Source organism: Pelophylax lessonae, assembly GCF_965119305.1.
Source record: "Pelophylax lessonae genome assembly, chromosome: 1".
Lineage (NCBI taxonomy): Eukaryota > Metazoa > Chordata > Amphibia > Anura > Ranidae > Pelophylax > Pelophylax lessonae.
The window spans coordinates 448,590,743-448,611,329 of NC_138768.1; the positions used below are offsets into that span (position 1 = coordinate 448,590,743).

The 20,587-nt window shown below is 45.9% G+C and overlaps 1 protein-coding gene across 3 annotated transcripts in view; it reads left to right on the forward strand.

Moving 5' to 3' along the window:
- The window catches only part of HOOK3 (hook microtubule tethering protein 3), a 148,987-nt gene that overhangs the window by 34,581 nt on the left and 93,819 nt on the right, over nucleotides 1-20,587 (forward strand). For all 3 annotated transcript variants that reach the window (XM_082273736.1, XM_082273737.1, XM_082273738.1), the window contains exon 5: nucleotides 9,256-9,388. In XM_082273736.1, the coding sequence (XP_082129862.1) occupies nucleotides 9,256-9,388 (133 nt within the window). The remainder of the gene's footprint in view (nucleotides 1-9,255; nucleotides 9,389-20,587) is intronic.

Genomic DNA, 20,587 nt, shown 5'->3' on the forward strand with positions numbered 1-20,587 from the left:
ATATATATATATATATTTTTAAATTTAGCTATATAGTTCTTGCTATTACCTTAATTTATTATCAAAGAACAACCCAAAATAAATTCTCCTGCTCCTGACGATCTCAGCAATACCACCATATGTGTATGTTGTTGTTTGCACCCGTAGTACAGCCCAGAAACAATAGTGTACATTTTTCATTTTGTTTTCCTGCCTAAAACATGCGGATAGTAATTTAAAATTTGTTACCCATAATTTGCGCTGACTGTAATCGTTTGATTCCTGATCTTGTTTCAAACACTGCTGACACGGCCAAATCTTCCCCGGTGTTTCTTCCTGGGTCGCAGGCTCCGGCACTGTTATTGGCTCGAGCCGCGATGTATACAGTAAATGTCTCCTAAACTGTGCAAGTTTAGGAGATATTTACAGTACCTATAGGTAAACCTATAATAAGGCTTATCTATAGCTACAAACAAGGGGAGTTTACTTCCTCTTTAAATGTGACAGTGGCTGCGGAGGAGAGAAGCCCCGATCTGCTGTCACAGGGAAAGGTGGGCTAAGGGAAAAAGGTGGGGGCTGCTTTAACATGTCGTATATTGCATCCTAAATACGGGTGTAACATGTTCAAAGGGTGAACCTATCCGTTAACCCCTTTGGGAGTTTGACCAAAATTAAAGTTTCTCTATCGTTCATTGACGGACGCAGTTCCTGATGCATATCAGTAGGGTTATACTGCCCCCTACAGGAGTAGGACACTAGACATAAAAAAAAGTTCTGGCTACGCCTATGGGCAGTCTTGGATGGTACACCCTCTCTCTTCCTGCATAGCATGTCTGTTTTAATCTGTCTAGTCAGGAGTAAGGACCTAGTTCCCTGCTGGGAAGTTTTTTTTTTTCTAGTTTTAATTTTTTTTTTTTTTAGTTTTGCTTTCTCCGGATTTTTTTCCTGTGAGATATACAAGCAACTGTGCCGGTTCTGACCTTCGGGGGGGGGGGGGGGGGGGGCGCTGTAGCGCAGTGGGACCATTTTTTTTTTTTTTTTTTAATTTGCTGGCGAGTTTTTTTGGTGCAGTATGGACCCTGCAGAACATGTGTCCCCACCTGACCCCCTCACGGAGACCGCAGGGCCTTCCAGATCTCCACTATCCACCAATGCAATTTCGGTGGTTCTGGAAGCATTTGTGTCCCGGGTGGAGACGGCCTTGAGAGGGCGAGGTGCAAAGAAACGACCTCCACCTACACTCCATTTCCGAATTTAATCATACACTTAAATTGACGGCGAAATTACCCGAAGTGTTGAATTTTTACAATCAAAAGGGCAGGCGCGGTATTTCACATACACACTTACCCATTTGAAGGAGCCCCACAAACTCCATCAAAAAATACCAGCAGCCCCCCCAAAATAAAACAAAACTAAAATAAAATAAGCAAGGGTAGTAGTGCCTCACTACACTCCATCTCCATCCACCTACCCCTGCCTCATCTGATGTCTTGGATTCTGAGTCTGACTCAGCCGCCACAGACGTGGGTCTCCCTGCTGGGTCTGTTACTTCGCCCCCTGCCTCCGCGGATAATGAAGATGACGTTTCTACCTCCCCTGAAGTGCAAGATAAGGCGCAGGTGGATGCACTGGTTGTTTCTGTGCGTGACACCCTGAACTTGGGTGCAGGTTGCGTTTGGCACTCACATGCCATCCGGAGCGTTAAAGGCTTTTCCCCTTCCCAGCTTATTTTGCTAGCATGCTCATAAAAGTATGGGACCGTCCGGGGTGTCTAAGCGGCTTGCTAGACGTTACCCTTTTAAAGAGTCTCTGGTAAGAGAAGTGGACTGTACCACCTAAGGTGGACCCACTGGTCTCCAGACTGAATAAGGCTACCGTTATTCCAGTGGAGGAATCCCCGTCCTTTAAGGACCTGGGGGATAGGAAGGCGGAGGTTGTGGCCCGCGATATGTACTCCCTGGCGGAGTCTGCACTGAGAACAGTGTTTACGATTGCCCTTGTCACCCAGACTCTGACTGATGGTCGGAGTTCACACGCCGTGACTTGGTAAAGAAGCAATTCCCTTCCGCCTTGGGGGAGCTGTTGAACCAGCTGGTGCAGGGGCTGCAATTTGTTTGCGATGCCACGCTGGACACGGCTCCTTTTATTGGGTTACCTGTTTTAGCAGTGGTTATCCGGCGTATTCTTTGGCTTAAGTGTTCTAAGAAGGCCTTAACGGGTCTCCCTTTTCAAGGGGATTGCCTGTTTGGCGCTGCCCTGGATGACATTATATAAGGGTCTCACGGGGGGAAGAGTACTTTTCTTTCACAGGCTAACAAGGGTAAGGACCCTCGTCGCAGACGGGGTCCCTCCTTTTCGGCTTACAAAGTTTCTTCGTCCCTTGGGGACAGTCGATGAGGAGAAGTCCTTCAGGACTTCCTCGGGTGACTCCAAGCAACCCTGGTCTGACAAACAAAAGCCCAGTTTCTCTTACGTCCTTCGACAGTCGCCGCCTCCTCTAAGTCATCACTATTGGGTATTGTCATCTGCTCCGCAGGAGTAGCTAGGCATATAGACTTAGTTAAAAACAAAAGGCATTTGCATGTATACACCCCTGGGGGCTGTCCCACCTGGTCAATACCCCCCTGCAGTGTCCACTCCCAACTCAGTTTTAATTTGCCTAGCATCAGGAGTAGTTAGGCTTTCCATGTGCTGGGGCTTCGGTCTCAGCCTATCTTCTTTTTTATTTGATTTTCTGGAAAATGTCAGTTTTTTTTCTTTTTTTACTAGCTGTTTATTTTGTCAGCTTTAGTTTTTAGTCGACTCTTCGGACGAAGATGGACATGCAGTGCTGGGATTCGGACTGGCCGCCCTGGTTCTCCAGGGCACAGAGGGTCAGATGGACCCCCAGCCCGCCATCGAGCGTTCAGCTATGGTTCGCCCTGGCATTATGAACGACCCATCCCTGTTCGCTACAGGGATGCAGCTGTGAGGTGGCTACCTCACTGGACGCATCTGCGACTCAGCAGTGCAATGTCCCTGGCAAACGGCATTCCCTGTCAGAAGAGGACAGCGGCTTTCCGTTCTGTGAGGCTCCCCACGCCATCGGGTACAGGTAAGTGCTTCTGTGTGGGGCCTCTGTGTGGGGTGGCAGTCCTGGTTGCTGTGTGTTCCCCATGTCTGTGCCTTGTGTGAACCCCTGCTGCGATCCCTGCGGGGATCGCTTGTACAGGCGCTGCGGCGCTGTGTGTGTGCTTAAGGGGTCCCCTTCCCTGGGTCACTTAGGTGTTTGGGGGTGCAGACTGTGTATAGACCGCGGCGGGGTGTCACCGCGCGGTCCGCCTATTTTTTTACACACTGGGCAAGCGTGTGAGCTTCTCTATGGGCTAATCTACATGCTAAATTGGCGCCAATCGCCGCCATTTTTGCGGTGACCGATCGGTTCGGCCGCATGTCGGCGGCCATTTTGGTGGAGTCTCCCATAAGTTCCTATGGGGCAGCCATTTTCCCTGGGTCATGCAGCAGATGGTTCAGCCTACTTTTACAGCACTTCCTCTTTCCTCTGAAGTAGGCAGCGGTGGCAACACTCTGCGGGGGCTCTGCAGGTTATTGCTCTCAATATATCTCTGTACTGTCGCTTTTGGCTCAGTTTTGTCTTATTCCTGTTTGGGGGTCTTTTTCTATCTTTATAGCTGGAGCGGTGGGCTGCGCACTCGCAGCGCTTTTAAGGGGACAGCACCTAATTCTTGCACTGTCCTTTTTTTCCTCACTTGAGCATGGATTCTCAGGATAGCAAATTTCCACCAGCCCTGGTGGGGGCCCCCAGTTCTCCTGTGGCCCCTCTGAGACCTGATTTGGCCGCTGTGGTGGCGATTTTGGTGTCTAATATGGAAATGCTGATGGCTGAACGTGCTGCTCGTAAGAGGCCCAGATTGTCCCTCTCCTCTGATTCAGATGGTGATATGGCTGCTGCTGCGAGCGTGCCTTTTTCAGGGTCCCACTCATCCTTGGACCTACAGGGGTCTGAGGGGGAGGCGGAGGTAGAGGGGGTTGATACCTCCTCGCCGGGGTCGCCCGAGGAACGGGCGACCATGGATGAATTAATTATTTCTGTGAAGGACACTTTACATTTGGAGGATGAGCCCAGTCCCCCGGGTGTTGTCTTCTTTTGGGACACACAGGACCCGCAAGTCGGTGCAGGTTTTCCCCTGTCCGCTGAGTTTCATTACACTGTTAATGAGGTGTGGCGCACGTTAAAGCGTCCGTTCGTGGTGCCTAGTCGGATCAGACGGACCATTGAACAGGCTTATGCTTTGAAGGAACGGGTTCCACCCTTCCCGGTTAAGGCGCACTCTACTAGATCTGTGAGTACGTCCTGGGCTTGTTGGCATAGGGCCTCGGTGGCCCAGGTGTGCAAGGCTGCGACTTGGTCATCGGTGCACACTTTCTCAAAATTCTACAAAGTAGATGTTCTGGCATCAGCTGATGCTTCCTTTGGCTGCAAAGTTCTTAGTGCGGCAGTGCCATGAAGGACCCTTGTTTTTTTATGGGTCCCTGGCTGTTGGTGTTTGCTTTCCTGGGCGGTTGCTCCTGTTGGGCATTGTTTTTTTCTGTTTGCCCAGTGGGTTCTCTTACAGTGTATGTAAGGTTCCTTTCTCTGATATGGGTACGGCGTTGCCTCTTCTACGGTTGCGTATCCCACCCCTCATGTCTATACTGCTTTGGGACATCCCAATAGTGATGACTTAGAGGCGGCGACTGTCGGAGGACGTAAGAGAAAACGGAATTTTTGTAAAATCTTACCTGTAAAATTCCTTTCTCTGAGTCCTCCGACAGTCGCCGCCCCCGCCCCTCTATGGGGTTCTTGTTACTTACTGCTATGCTACCTAACTGAGTTGGGAGTGGACACTGCAGGGGGGTATTGACCAGGTGGGACAGCCCCCAGGGGTGTATACATGCAAATGCCTTTTGTTTTTAACTAAGTCTATATGCCTAGCTACTCCTGCGGAGCAGATGACAATACCCAATAGTGATGACTTAGAGGAGGCGGCGACTGTTGGAGGACTCAGAGAAAGGAATTTTACAGGTAAGATTTTACAAAAATTCCGTTTTTTGCAGACCTGCGGACAAGGCCTACTCAGCCTGAAGGTGCATCCTCACCCGTATCTGGGGTGGGGGGTACGCCTTTGCCAGTTCTCGGACCTGCAGCTGGCCCAGATCCCAGACAGCTGGATTCAGGAGGTCATACGGTCTGGTTACAAGATCAAGTTTCGATCCGTTTCTCCATAAGGTTTTTCCCTTCCAATGTATGGCTGTCCCCTGATCACTTGCTGGCGCCTTAAGGGGCAGTACAGGATCTGGTTCAACAAGGCTGGACCTAATGGCCCTGGGTGGCTCCGTGCAAATCAAAAATTCAAGATGGTATCGGTTCGCATGATGGTGGCTTCCCTACATCAGGGGGATTCCTGGCCACCATAGACGTCAACAATGCCTACCTTCACATCCCGTTATGTGCAGGACACCAACAGGTTCTCCATTTTGCCATGGGAGAGGATCACTATCAGTTTGTGGCGTTAGCCTTTGGTCTCACATCTGCTCCCTGGGTCTTCACAAAGGTGTTTGCTCCAGGTCCTGGCGCTGTTGCGACAGCGGGGGATATCGATCCTGAGTTAACTGGACGATCTGCTTCTCCGTGCGGAGTCCCCTACGGTGCTGACAACGAATTTGGAAATCACCATGAGAACTCTGGTGGACTTCGGGTGGATTCTGAACCTTCAGAAGTCGTCCCTGGTCCCTTCCATGAGACTAGACTATCTGGGCCTGCTTTGGAATTGTCCTCAGCCAGGGTGTTTCTCCATCCGGAAAAACTCTTGAAACTTCAAGACTGCGGTTCAGCTGTTGCTGTCCAGCACATGGTCATCCCTTTGAACGGCACCTGCAGGTTGTCCAGTGCGCTTTCAATCAGACTATGTCACGGCTGTGGCTTAAGTCATTCACCAAGGGGGCACCAAGAGTGTCCTCGCGGCCTTGGAAGTGACAGGCTTTCTTCGTTGGGCAGAGCGGCTTGTTCCAGCTCTCTCTGCTGTTCACATTCCAGGTGTGGAAAATTGGCAGGTGGATTACTTCAGTCAACATGCCTTGGATGCAGGGGAATGGTCCCTACATGCAGAGGTGTTCCAGCAATTGTACCTTAATTGGGGCACTCCAGACGTGGATCTGTTGGCGTCTAATCAACAGGATAGTGCAGAGGTTTGTAGCCCGCTCCCGGGACCCTCTGGCAGATGCACTGGTGGCACCATGGGGTCAGTATCATCTGCTGTCTGCCTTTCTTCCTCTCAAGTTGCTGCCAAGACTTCTTCACAGGATCAAGGCGGAAGGGATTCCTGTTATTCATGTGGCTCCGGACTGGCTGCGCCGAGCTTGGTACACCGACCTGGTCAGGCTAGTCGCAGACGCTCCTTGGAGACTTCCTCTCAGGGAGGATCTACTGTCTCAAGGGCCAATCTTCCATCCTGCTTTATGGTCGCTGGCTTTGATGGCTGTTGAAAACCAGGTGCTGAAGGAAAGGAGATTGTCTGCTTCAGTGATTCCCGCTCTGCTTAAAGCAAGGAAAGCGACTTCTAGGAAGATTTATCATTGTATGTGAAAGTTGTATATTGCGTGGTGTGAGTCTCTTTGGGCTCCCCCTCGCTCTTACTCGTGGCTTGGATCTTGACTTTCCTTCAACGGGGAGTTGATCAAAAGTTGGCCTTGAGTACTATCAGGGGTCAGGTTTTCGGCTTTGGCAATTTATTCCAAAGTCCATTGGCTGCCCATTCCCCGGTGCGTAACTTCATCCAGGGGGCGACACTTGGTACCTCCGGTGCGACCTCCATCACCACCTTGGTACCTTAAATTGGTACTGTCGGTTCTTCAAAAACGTTCTTTTGAAAGTATTCAGGAGATTCCCCTGCCCACCTTATTCCAGAAGGTGGCCTTCTTGGTGGTTATCAATTCTGTGCGTATTGTGTCGTTATTGGCGACATTGTCCTGTCGTCCTTCCTATGTGTTGGTTCATATAGACAAAGTGGTACTTTGTCCGGATCTGTCCTTCCTTCCGAAGGTGGATTCTAGTGTTCACTTAAACAAGGACATTGTATTACCATCTTTTGTTTCCTAAGCCCAAACATCCTAAGGAATGTGCACTGCATACTCTGGATGTTGTTCAGGCAATCGAGGTGTATTTGGCGACTACTGTCTTTTCGTGAGTCAGATTTGTCTCGGTACTCACGGATGGCCCAAGGAAAGGGCTGCTTGTGTCTGCTGGGACTGTTTCCAGTTGGATCAGTTAGACAGTGATGCAGGCTTATTCAATTAAGGGTTTGGTTCTACCTTTCCCTGTTTCGGCGCATTCTACTCGGGCGCTTAGTGCTTCCTGGGCTTTTCGCCATACAGGCATCTGTGCTTCAGGTTGCAAGGCGGCTACCTGGTTGTCTGTTCACACCTTTACCAAATTTTATAAGGTGGATGTGCTGGCATCTGCAGATGCCTCTTTTGGCTGCAAAGTTTTGCAGGCTGCTGTTTGGAGGGCCTTTTGGCCTTCCTTGAGGGTGTTTACGGTTTGTTTCAGGTGATAAGTCCTATGTTGCCTGGTTGGCTATGTTTAGCCTTGGGGACTTGTTTTTTTTTTTCTGCTGTTCCCACCCTTCATTTTGTGGCACTGCTGTGAGACGTTCCTACTGATATGCATCAGGAACTGCATTCGTCAATGAACGATAGAGAAGACTGGATTTTTGACTTGCCATAAAATCCTTTTAAGTTAATTGACAGACGCAGTACCTGCCCCTCTATTTTGAGCTGGGTTGGTGTTACTTCTCTGACACTGCTTTGATACAAAACTGAAATCCTATGCAGGAAGAGAGAGGGTGTACCCTCTGGGACTGCCCATAGTGTAGCCAGAACTTTTTTTCTGTCTAGTGTCCTACATCTGTAGGGGGCAGTTTTTTTTTGCCAAGGAAGCCTAAAATGTGAATTGTAATATAATGAAAATTTCTGGGAAATTCACTGAGCTAATCACACAAGCAGGAAATTACATTTCTGGGTGTGTTCCGTACACCAGTGGTGTATAGAATGCCTCCAGGTTTCCAAATTGCATTGAATTTTACAGAAAATTACAGCTCTGCAGATTTAAAAGTAAAGGTTATTTTTCATAACATTCATATACAATTGCATATGTTATATATTTTTTATTTTTATTGGACATGTTTTTCTCCCCACAGAAGTGGAGTTCAGTGAGGAGTCCGCGCGTGTGACCGGCAGACCCGATGTCCGCCGGTCACACTACGATCGTCGGTAGAGCGGGAGAAAGGCGGGCGGCTTATGTAAACAAGCGGCCTGTCATTCTCCCCTGTGTAAAAATGGAGATCAGACGGTTCTACTATGTAGAACCATTGATCTCTGTTTTTACAATAGTAGACATGTCCCATCACAGTTAGAAGCATGCCCCTAGGACACACTTAACCCCTCCCTCTCCAATACAGTTAACCCCTTCCCTGCCAGTGTCATTTTTGCAGTAACAGTGCATATGTATAGCACTGATTACTGCAGTAATGTCACTGGTAACCCCAAAAGTGTCAAAAAATGTTTTTTACCAAACATATGTAGCATAAAACAAATTGCCTGAAAATGTTAAAAAAATGTTGATTTTCACATTTTATTTTGGGAATTTCATATAACAAAATGTGAAAAATATTGTTATTTTTGCAAAATTTAAGCTCTTTTTTTTTGTTTATAGCGCATGATCAAAAAATCGCACAGGTGATCAAATACCACCAAAAGAAAGCTCTGTTTGTGGGAAAACAAGGACGTGAAATTCGTTTAGGTACAGTGTCGCACGACCGCGCAATTGTCAAAGTCACGCAGTAAAAAATCGCAAAAAAAACCCTGGTCAGGAAGGGGGTAAAATCTTCCGGGGCTTAAGTGGTTAAGTTCCTGAGAGTTTTCACCTTAGGCTTCGTACTCTACATATATGCTCCATATATTCTGTAGAAATCAATCTGCCTACTTTCAAACAGCTAAGACTTGAATCATATTTGAAGCTATAGTAGCAGTTATTTATCATCTAATGCTAGATAAACAGAATTACAAAGCAATGTTCATTTGGCAGTCAAACCCAAAACACCTAGCTGTGCCTTTTTTAGTGTTATTAAATAGATAGGTTTAAATACATTTTTATGAATGGACTGGTTCAATTACATTTTTAATTGAAACACGGACGAACACCTTTAATAATAGAAGTTTCATGTGCACTGTTTATAGATTTTGGGGCATCAGATCAATGATTTCACACTTCCAGATGTCACTTTGGTTGGAGAACACTCGGATGCCTCAGAACTTGGAAGAATGTTACAACTTATTTTAGGCTGTGCAGTAAAATGTGAGCAAAAGCAAGGTAATTCCTTTGAGGTTTTAACAGCATTTATCCTTTCATAAAAGCATTTTTGTGAAAAGTATCTTATGATGTGTTTTGTTTATTTTTTTATTTTATTTATTTAAATGTTACATGTCTTTAGTTTTTGAAGGAGGTGCCTTGTATAATTACAGTGTATGCTTATATTACATATTAAAAGACCTTGATACATCCAGATTGGATTGTACCTGTTCAGGGTTTAACTAGGATTTGTTTCAAATTTCATAGTAACTATTGCATCAGCCGAGCTGTGCAAAGTTTGGAAAAAGGTACACGTCTTAGATTGTTACCACCCACCATAGTTCATACCTCACAACTAGTGTGCCTTTATCTATCTAATCCATTGATCAGATTGATTTTTTTACTTTTTCAAAAAAGGCATTTTTTTTTTTTGTTTCTGTTTTAAACACCTAAATAGGCATTATAAACGAGGAAAAAAAAATTAACCCCGCTTAACGGATATGGTGTGAACAAAAGCCCTAAGGCTGGCCATACATTATACAATTTTCTTTAGATTTACCTTCAACTATGTAGTAAAAAGGCCTGCCTAATTGGATACAATTGAAAGTGATGATTAGTTTTGACCTCCTTATAATATGGTGTTTGGTAAATCGAACAGAAAATTGTACAAGAACATTAAACATGTATGGCCAGCCTAAGTTACAGACCTGGGAAAAAATGCAGATAGGGACTTTTACATTCTTTCAGACTTTACTGATCTGCATATTAGTTCTGAATCAAAAAACATAAAACATTTTGAAGACAGTGAGCCATCATAGCAGCCAGGCAACAAGCATTTTTAAAATGAGTTCCTGCATTGGCAGCCATCATGTTTTTAGCATAACAAGCATATGCACACTACACTCTACAAGCTGGGTCATCTTTATAATGAAACCACATCTGTTCTCCTATTGCTAGAATGAACCTGAAAGTGACGTTTAAAACATAACTTCCGGTGTCTGGTTTCACTTTCTCTGGTCTTCGTGGCCAAGGAAGAAACTAATGGAGTGGAAACTGTGCTCCATGTACTTCAGTGGAAGGTCTAAAAGGCCCCTGATTTCTCATTAAAGAAAACGTCTTAAAAATATTATATTACATAAGGGACTTTTTGTCCCCTATCTGATAATAAAATAAAGTTTTAGTGAAAGTCCAAAAAATTAAAAGTTACACTCAAGCACTTAATATCGCCCCAAAAATGTTTTAGCCTGCCCTGCCCACATGTCTGCACACACATGAACATAGTTGCACCCATTGGGAGTAGCCTACATAAAAAAAAGTTGTTGCCAGTACTGATCACTCACTGTGTTCACAACTGAAGCATAGTAAACTGTCTTCTATGCTTTAGGCCAATTGCACATGGGGGGGGCTCCGTTGGGAGTCAGCCTGCTCAGCAGAGAATCTGTCTGCTGATCTCCGCTGAGCAGGTGGATGGCTTGTTCATGTCTGCTCCGCTTATGCAGAGCGGACACAGACACAGCCTGTTCTCCCTTATGGGCAGCTGGATGTAAACGCTCTGCCTGTCTGTTTTTAAGCCCGACTGCCATCCCATCAACCAGAGAAATGTGGAACGCCTCCCCATCCACATGGTGGCTTTTAGTGGACCAAATCAGATTGAGTGTTGGCGAGTGTCAATGGACACATGTCCATTGACCTCTCGCTGCTCCATAGAAGAGACTGGAGGGTCTGATCGGGTCCGCCTGAAAAACTAACAGATGGACCCAATTGGTCCGCCAATGTGAAAGGGCTCTTAATCTGTGAATGAACAGGAAGCCTCTGTACAGAACACCATCTGTTTATCTGCAGTGCAGCTAAGGCTGCAGGAAAAGCTTGGTGATCTATGTCCTCCATACCTTTCTGTCTCAAAAGTGAGACTTCAGGGGTCCTTTAGAGGCCTGATATTTCGCTAAAGCTCCCCCTTACAGGGTTGTAAAAAAATACATTGTAAAAACAATAGAAAAATTGTAAAAAAATAATAAAAAAAAAAACCCCAAAGTGCTCATTCACATGGGTTCTCTAGCCTATGCAATGTGAATGAGTGGTTTGTGCAGCTGGAGCTGCCTGTTACTCTGAGGATGCAGTGACTGTATGAACACACATGCAGGCCCTGTTTTGACAGATGTGCAAGTGAGTGGACCTGAATGCACACTGTCTATGCTTTGGACCATACATCTCATACTCACACGCCGGTCAAATTAGGACCTGCAGCTATGTTGCATCTCCATAGCACAACATAGGCTGCCTGCATACAGCTCCAGCTACATAAAAAAAAAAAAAAAAAAAAAAAAAAAAAAGCTGCTGCACGATTAAATATTAAAAAATCGCGCGCCCCCCCCCACAATCTAAAAACTGCATTTTCTCCATTCATACAGAGCTGTTCTCTGCACAGTCACAGCTGCTAAACATTTGCCGTAGGCTTTTTTTTTTTTTATCAACATTGCCAAGGCTGGGAGATAACTGTAAACACTTAGCTTTACAATGTATCATCTCATTCTTTTAGATCAAAGGAATGAAATCAAAGGAATCTCTGAGGGCAGTTTAACCTCTTAAAGACCAGGCCTTTTTCTGAGACTTGTTGCTTAAAAATAAAATCAGTATTTCTCTATCGTTCATTGACAGACCCAGCTCATTATTCTTCTTGATCATTGGGTTATTCTGCCCCCTACAGGAGTAGGACACTAGGCAGGAAAAAGCTTTACCATGCTTATGGGGCAGTCCCTGCAGGCATAAACCCACACACTCTATCGCCTTCAGTTTGTTTCTGCCTAGTTTAGGAGTAGGACCTAGTTCCCTGCTGGGACTTCAGTCTTGGCTGTTTTTTTTTTTTTTTTGGGAACCTTTGTGTAAGACTTTTTTTTATTTTTTTTGTTTGTGTTCCTGAGAGAACTACAAGCAACAGCCGGCTGGGTTTCAGACTGGATATACTGGATCCTTAAGGTCTCCCAGCCTAGCCAGCGAGCGTGAACAGGTTATAGTCCAGCAGAAGGCCTTGCCACGACAGACCCCCGATGGACGCGGGCTGGCCTGCAAGTGAAACCCCTCGCTGAGACGCACACGACCTGGAATGCCCTGAGTCGCAGCGTACCCCCTGCCTGTCAGCACCTCCACCCCGGGTGGAGAGGTAGTTTGTTCGAAGTGGCACTCACCTAATGCCGTGGTATGGTGAGTAAGTGTCCCCCCCCCCATTTCTCTGGTGGTCTTGGGGTGGGCGTTGGCCCCCTCCCTGGGAAGTTCGGACCCTCAGGTATTCCTCGGTTCCCCTGGCCTCTCAGTGGTACCAGGCCCCCTTAGGCCTGTCTCCCCCCCCCTCCCCCACAAACAGGTTCCTACCTCTGGGAGACAAATGTATTGAAGCCGCTGCAGCGGTTCTGCGGGTCTCCTCCCGGGGACCCCCCCCCCCAATGCCACTGTCTGTTAACTCCCCTAGGGGGTCCTGGAGACCACATGGTGTGCCGCGGGGCCCTCCATTTTGCTGTAGTTTTTTGCTGTGCATCAATGCAAAAAAATTCTTATTGGAATGCATGGGAGGCCATGTTTTGGTAGTTCCCTCATAGGAATGCATGGGGTGACTATTTTCTTGAAGTCCACGATTGCTGGACAGCAAGGGAGAAGCTAGGGACTCTAGGCATGTCCCAGGTGTTTTTCTGTTCCTGTGTCAGATCGTTTCTCATCTCTGCACAGACCGTTCCTGTAGCCTCCAGACCGTTTTGGTGGTATGTTCCTGGGGTCCCTGTAGGTGTTCCTCACTCACCCTGCAGCAGGCTGTGTTAGGGCTGGAACTTGTGGTACTGCTGGTGCAGCAGTGCAGATCTCGTTTTTTGCGACTTTTCTTAAACTAACACTGCCTTTTTTTGTACTCAGTCATTATGGAGTCCCAGGACCAAATCTTGCTTACAGACCCCCTCAGTGCAGTGGCGTAGCCCCTGTCTACTTTTACAGCAGTTTTGGAAAGCCTGTTGTCAAAAGTGGATTTAGTTTTACAAAATGCCACTAGCCAAAAGCGCCCTATGCCTTCACTTGCCTCTATAGTATTCTCAGATTCTGACCTCCGGATCGTAGGAGAAAGGAGCTAAGCCATTCAGGTCTTCCGGGGGTTCCAAGAAGATATGGTCAGGTAAGCCGAGAACAGGCCAATCCTGGATTTGCGGACAAATCCTCGTCTGCAGGAAGGGACGCCCTCTCCCATTTCTGGGGTGGGGGGGACGTCTTCGCTTCTTGCCGGAACCATGGACTTCCTTGATTCAGGACAAATGAACTGACGAACTGATCTGATCAGGTTACAAGATCGAATTCTGTTCTCGACCATCGGACAGGTTCTTCCCGCCAATCTACGCCTATCTCCAGACCGGTTAAGGCAGTGGTCCTCAACTCCGGTCCTCGGGCCCACTAACAGGCCAGGTTTGCAAGATAACTAAATTACATCACAGGTGATCTCATTTGCTTCTCAGTGATTTCAGTATTCTAGTCTGCATCTCCCCAAGGTAACACTTAAAATCTGGCCTGTTAGTGGACCCCGAGGACCGGAGTTGAGGACCACTGAGTTAAGGGATCTACGAGAGGCGGTACAAGATCTTCTGTCGCAAGGGGTGATTGTGCTGGTTCCTTCTCGGCAACGCTTTTAGGGGTTCTATTCAAACCTGTTCACTGTGCCCAGGAAAAAAGGCAAAGTACGTCCAATCCTGGACCTCAAGGCTCTGAACTGCTTTGTGCGAGTACAGAAGTTTTGAATGCAGTCCATTCGCACGGTAGTGGCGTCTCTACACCAAGGAGAATTTTTGGCCTCCATGGATATCAAGGATGCATATCTACATATCCCTATTTACGCTGGGCACCAGCATTTTCTTTGCTTCACTGTAGAAGAGCATTATCAATTTGTGGTGTTACTCTTTGGTCTCGCCTCCGCCACCAGTGTCCTCACTAAAGTGTTAGCTCCGGTGTTGCCATTACTTTACTAGGGTACTGTACTAGGATTACTGTACTAGGGTACCTGGACGATCTCCTCTTAAGATCAGACTCACATTCAGTCCTGGGCGACTTGACAATTACTGTACGAACTCTGCAAGAGTTAGGTTGGAACATCAATTTAAAAAAATCTGCCTTGATGCCATTCTTAAGACTGGATTATCTGGGCCTGACTCTGGACTCCGCTTCGGGGAGGGTTTTCTTTCCGCTGGAAAAGCTGCAAAAGTTGCAGGGGGCGATTTGTTTGATGTTAGCCAGCAATCTGTCCTCTCTGCAGACTTGCATGCGGGCCTTGGGTCTGATGGTGTCAACCTTCGAGGGAGTTCCATTTGCTCAGTTCCAAACGAGACCATTTACAAAGGAAGATTCTTGTCAAATGGATCAAAGATCCGAAGTCCTTGGACACTATGATTCAGTTGAGTCACAACACAAGGACTGCCCTATTATGGTGGCTTCACTCGTTAGAACTACGCCAGGGAAAGTCTTTCCTTCCACTGTATTGGACTGTGTTAACCACAGACGCAAGCTTGTCCGGCTGGGGAGGAGTGCTAGGGAAGCTCTGTGCCCAGGGGTCCTGGACAATAGAAGAGTCCAGACTTCCACTCAATATTCTGGAACTCAGAGCGATAAAGCTTTGCCTGAGTCACTGGACAACTCGTTTACAGGGTTGTCCAGTCCGGATTCAATCAGACAATGCCGCGCCTGTGGCTTACATCAATCATCAATGGGGCATCAGGAGTGCCTTGGCGGTCCGGGAGGTGGCCAAGATCCTGGAATGGGAGGTAAAGTCTGTTCCAGCCCTTTCTGCAGTGCACATACCGGGTGTGGAAAACTGGCAGGCGGATTACCTGAGTCGTCAGGTGTTGGATCAGGGGGAGTGGTCCCTGCACCTGGAGGTGTTTCACCTCCTGTGTGCCCGGTGGGGGCCCCCCAATGTCGACCTGTTTGCTTCTCGATTCAAAATGAAGGTTCAGAGGTTTGTAGCCAGGTCAAGGGATCCTCTGGCTGAGACACACTGGTGGCTCCTTGGGGTCAGTATCGGCTGATCTATGCGTTCCCTCCGCTGAAACTCCTGCCGAGGCTTTTGTGCAGAATAGAGATGGAAGGGTTTCTGGTCATTCTACTGAATCAAGGGGGTTTTTTGGTGTCTCACGCCAAGGTAATGGGACTTTATGGGCAAGTACTATGCAATTCAGAAGATAATAATGGAGGTAAAAATAATAAAAAATTATATAAAATTCCAGATTTATTAAACAATCTTGTGAAAACAAGGATAATGGTATAAATGGTATCTCAATATGTGAGCATTAGTGTTGGGTATAGGCCCAATGTGATAAAGATAGAAAGGCGATTCTAAGTGAATCAGTGACACATGTGGTAATTGTGACAGTTCATATGGATTCTTGTCTCTGTGCGTCCCGAGTGAATCAGGAAAAATATATTACAGAGTTTCATCCATAGTATTCTGACGCGTTTCGGCTATATCAGCCTTTTTCAAAGGTTTCTGTCACCCAGCTGAAACAATATGAATAATAATATTAATATTTCCATTTGGAAATATGCATATAATTATGGGTATATCGAAGTACTGGAAAGTACATACTTATTTTTCCATCCTGTTTCTGCAAACCAAACGGAAAAACTCTCTGCCTCCTCCAACCTGCAACAAGGAGCCGTAAGATGCCACAGTATGAAAGGATATATTGGATTGTTGTAAATAGAGTATATATAGTATAAATAGTATAATAAGGGTAATTATTACCGTTATTATTTCTCACCTACCAAAAGTTAGAAAGTGTTCATATATGAGTCTCCACTCAAAGTTCCAGTGATGTCTCAGATAAATTCTGAAATAATATATAATATATATATATGTATAGATTATAGATTATAGGGTATCTCCCAAATCAGTGATTTATATATGTATAATGTCCGAATTCAAAAACACTTACAAATGCAGAGTTTGAATGAGGACGAAGGGGAGGTGTCTCTTCCGCTATTTCACTCAAGGATGAGCTATTACCCCGTTCTGAAAATACCATGGTGTATGTCCATAAATTGACTTAAGCAACAATGATTGTGGATACAAAATATTTTTATTTTGTGACTTCAAGGATTGCAAGATGAACACTTACATTTGGGGGAGGTATAGGAAGAAAGAGTAAGAGTAGGATCCTTTCACGGCTTGCAGCTCCACGTCCGTCCTGTTCCCTCAGCAAGAGGGAAGTGAGGAGAGACGCCGGCTCCCCGGCCTTATAAAGCCGCTCGCGCATGCGCCCAAGGTGCCGCGCTTGGTCGGCTTTTTCCGTCAGTGGCTCGGGTGCTTCGTACTGCGCATGCGCCTGGGTGATGCGCGCGCAGTACGAGCCGGTCCTGACAGTGCGGCCGCTGACACGGGATGACGAGATCAGGGAAACAGCCCGCCGTGTCCGGCGGGTGAAGGGGGAAAAAAGATCTTAGACAACCTCCTTCCCATCTCAGTGAAGCCCCTGTCACTGGAGGGTGGCAGGGGCTTACCGTGCCAGGTGCAAGTTCGAGGAGATGCAGAGTGGTTTGTCAATGAAACAAGATATGCTTATCTACATTACAAAAAGAAAACATTTTCAATCGGATCAGCAATGGTGCAGTAATTTGCTAATAAAGCAAGATATACATATCTACATTGCAAAGGCATTTTCCATCCTAACAACAATGGTAGTGAATAATAAATAATAATCATTTTCCATATATATAAAATTCTTACAAGATTTGCCCAAAATCCCCCTTTCCCCCCCCCTCCCCCCCTTCCCCTCTTTTTGATGTACCAGACCTGTAATTGTTTCTTCAACATCTCCCCTGAGGGACATCCTTTTGGGTATTATATTCTTACTGCTGTTAATATGCATCTAAGAATTTTATATATATGGAAAATGATTATTTATTATTTATTATTCACTACCATTGTTGTTAGGATGGAAAATGCCTTTGCAATGTAGATATGTATATCTTGCTTTATTAGCAAATTACTGCACCATTGCTGATACGATTGAAAATGTTTTCTTTTTGTAATGTAGATAAGCATATCTTGTTTCATTGACAAACCACTCTGCATCTCCTCGAACTTGCACCTGGCACGGTAAGCCCCTGCCACCCTCCAGTGACAGGGGCTTCACTGAGATGGGAAGGAGGTTGTCTAAGATCTTTTTTCCCCCTTCACCCGCCGGACACGGCGGGCTGTTTCCCTGATCTCGTCATCCCGTGTCGGCGGCCGCACTGTCAGGACCGGCTCGTACTGCGCGCGCATCACCCAGGCGCATGCGCAGTACGAAGCACCCGAGCCACTGACGGAAAAAGCCGACCAAGCGCGGCACCTTGGGCGCATGCGCGAGCGGCTTTATAAGGCCGGGGAGCCGGCGTCTCTCCTCACTTCCCTCTTGCTGAGGGAACAGGACGGACGTGGAGCTGCAAGCCGTGAAAGGATCCTACTCTTACTCTTTCTTCCTATACCTCCCCCAAATGTAAGTGTTCATCTTGCAATCCTTGAAGTCACAAAATAAAAATATTTTGTATCCACAATCATTGTTGCTTAAGTCAATTTATGGACATACACCATGGTATTTTCAGAACGGGGTAATAGCTCATCCTTGAGTGAAATAGCGGAAGAGACACCTCCCCTTCGTCCTCATTCAAACTCTGCATTTGTAAGTGTTTTTGAATTCGGACATTATACATATATAAATCACTGATTTGGGAGATACCCTATAATCTATAATCTATACATATATATATATATTATATATTATTTCAGAATTTATCTGAGACATCACTGGAACTTTGAGTGGAGACTCATATATGAACACTTTCTAACTTTTGGTAGGTGAGAAATAATAACGGTAATAATTACCCTTATTATACTATTTATACTATATATACTCTATTTACAACAATCCAATATATCCTTTCAGACTGTGGCATCTTACGGCTCCTTGTTGCAGGTTGAAGGAGGCAGAGAGTTTTTCCGTTTGGTTTGCAGAAACAGGATGGAAAAATAAGTATGTACTTTCCAGTACTTCGATATACCCATAATTATATGCATATTTCCAAATGGAAATATTAATATTATTATTCATATTGTTTCAGCTGGGTGACAGAAACCTTTGAAAAAGGCTGATATAGCCGAAACGCGTCAGAATACTATGGATGAAACTCTGTAATATATTTTTCCTGATTCACTCGGGACGCACAGAGACAAGAATCCATATGAACTGTCACAATTACCACATGTGTCACTGATTCACTTAGAATCGCCTTTCTATCTTTATCACATTGGGCCTATACCCAACACTAATGCTCACATATTGAGATACCATTTATACCATTATCCTTGTTTTCACGAGATTGTTTAATAAATCTGGAATTTTATATAATTTTTTATTATTTTTACCTCCATTATTATCTTCTGAATTGCATAGTACTTGCCCATAAAGTCCCATTACCTTGGCGTGAGACACCAAAAAACCCCCTTGATTCATCAGTTATAGGGACGGAGGCAAAAACCTACTTCAACCACCTCTTAGATCAAAAAACCCCACCCTCTGGTCATTCTACTGGGCCCCAGACTGGCCTTGCCAGTCTTGGTACGCAGATCTGGTAAGGTTGGTTGCTGATGCTCCTTGGAGACTTCCTCTCAGGGAATATCTGCTGTCTCAAGGGCTGATCTTCCATCCTACTTTACAGTCGCTGGCTTTAATGGCGTGGCTGTTGAAAGACAGGTATTGAAGGTTAGAGGTCTTTCTGACTCAGTGATTCCTACACTGTTGAAGGCTAGAAAATCTACCTCCAGAAAGATTTATCATCGTACGGGGAAATCGAACATCTCATGGTGTGAATCGATTAAGGTGCATCCATGCTCCTTTTCAGTGGCTAGGATATTGGCTTTCCTCCAAAGAGGGGTTGAGCAGCGGTTGACCTTGTGTACTATTGAATCGAGAAGCACACATTCTCTAAATTCTGCAAAGTAGATGTGTTGGTATCCTCGGATGCTTCTTTTGGTCGCAAGGTTTTGCAGGCTGCTGTTTTAAAAGAGCAATTTCTTTCTCTTTGAGGGTGTATGTTGTTTCTAGGTGAGCTCCAGTTGTTCCTGGTTGAGCCCCATGTTACCTGGTTGGCTAAGTTTAGCTTTTGGGGAATTACCTTCTTTCTCTGTGTTGCTTTCCCACCCTCATGCATATACTACTTTGGGATGTCCCAATGGTTAAGAAGAATATGGAGCTGTGTCTGTCAATGAACGATGGAGAATCTGAATTTTTGACTTACCGTAAAATCCTTTTCTCTGAAGTTCATTGACAGACACAGCCCCCCGCCCCTCTATTTTTGAGTGGGTTGTTTTTTTTTTTTTACTTCTGACACTGCTTGCAACCAAACTGCATCCTATAGGAGGGTATGCCTTCAGGGACTGCCCCATAGGCGTGGTAAATGTTTTTTTCCTGCCTAGTGTCCTACTCCTGTAGGGGGCAGCATAACCCAATGGTTAAGAAGAATCAGGAGCTGCGTCTGTCAATGAACTTCAGAGAAAAGGATTTTACGGTAAGTCCAGTTTTCTCTTTCGTTCATTGACAGACACAGGTCCTGATTCTTCTTAACCATTGAGTTATACTGCCCCCTACATGAGTCGGACACTAGGCAGGAAAAAGCTTGACTACGCCTATGGGCAATCCCAGGGGGTATACACCCACTCTCAGCTATAGGCACTCAGTTTTTTTTTCTGCCTAGTCAGGAGTAGGGACCTAGTTCCTTGCTGAGATCTCTGATCCAGGCAATTTTTTCTTTTTAAATGCAATTTTTTTTCCCTCTTTTATTATTTTGGGTGATCCACAATCATTTTCGGACTGGGCGATGAACTGGATAATCTGTATGAAGCTATTGCTGACCAATATTACTGTCCCACTTGAAGCAATCCAAACCATTAAGTATCTGTCTTTCACTTCCAGTGACTGTGAACACCGTCACACTAGATCCTTAGGGTCCCCCCAGGCCGAACAGCAAACGCATGCAGATTGCATCTCTGCGCTAGGTCGGCCACGACATAGCCCCACTGGACGGGGGCTGGCCTCTGGCCTGTGAGTTATAGGTCTCGTGAGGGCACATACGAACTGGCTTTGTGGCTTTGACTGCCGAGTTATTGTTCTGGAACTCCGAGCAATCGGCCTTTTTCTGGCTCATTGGACAATTCGTCTTCAGGGG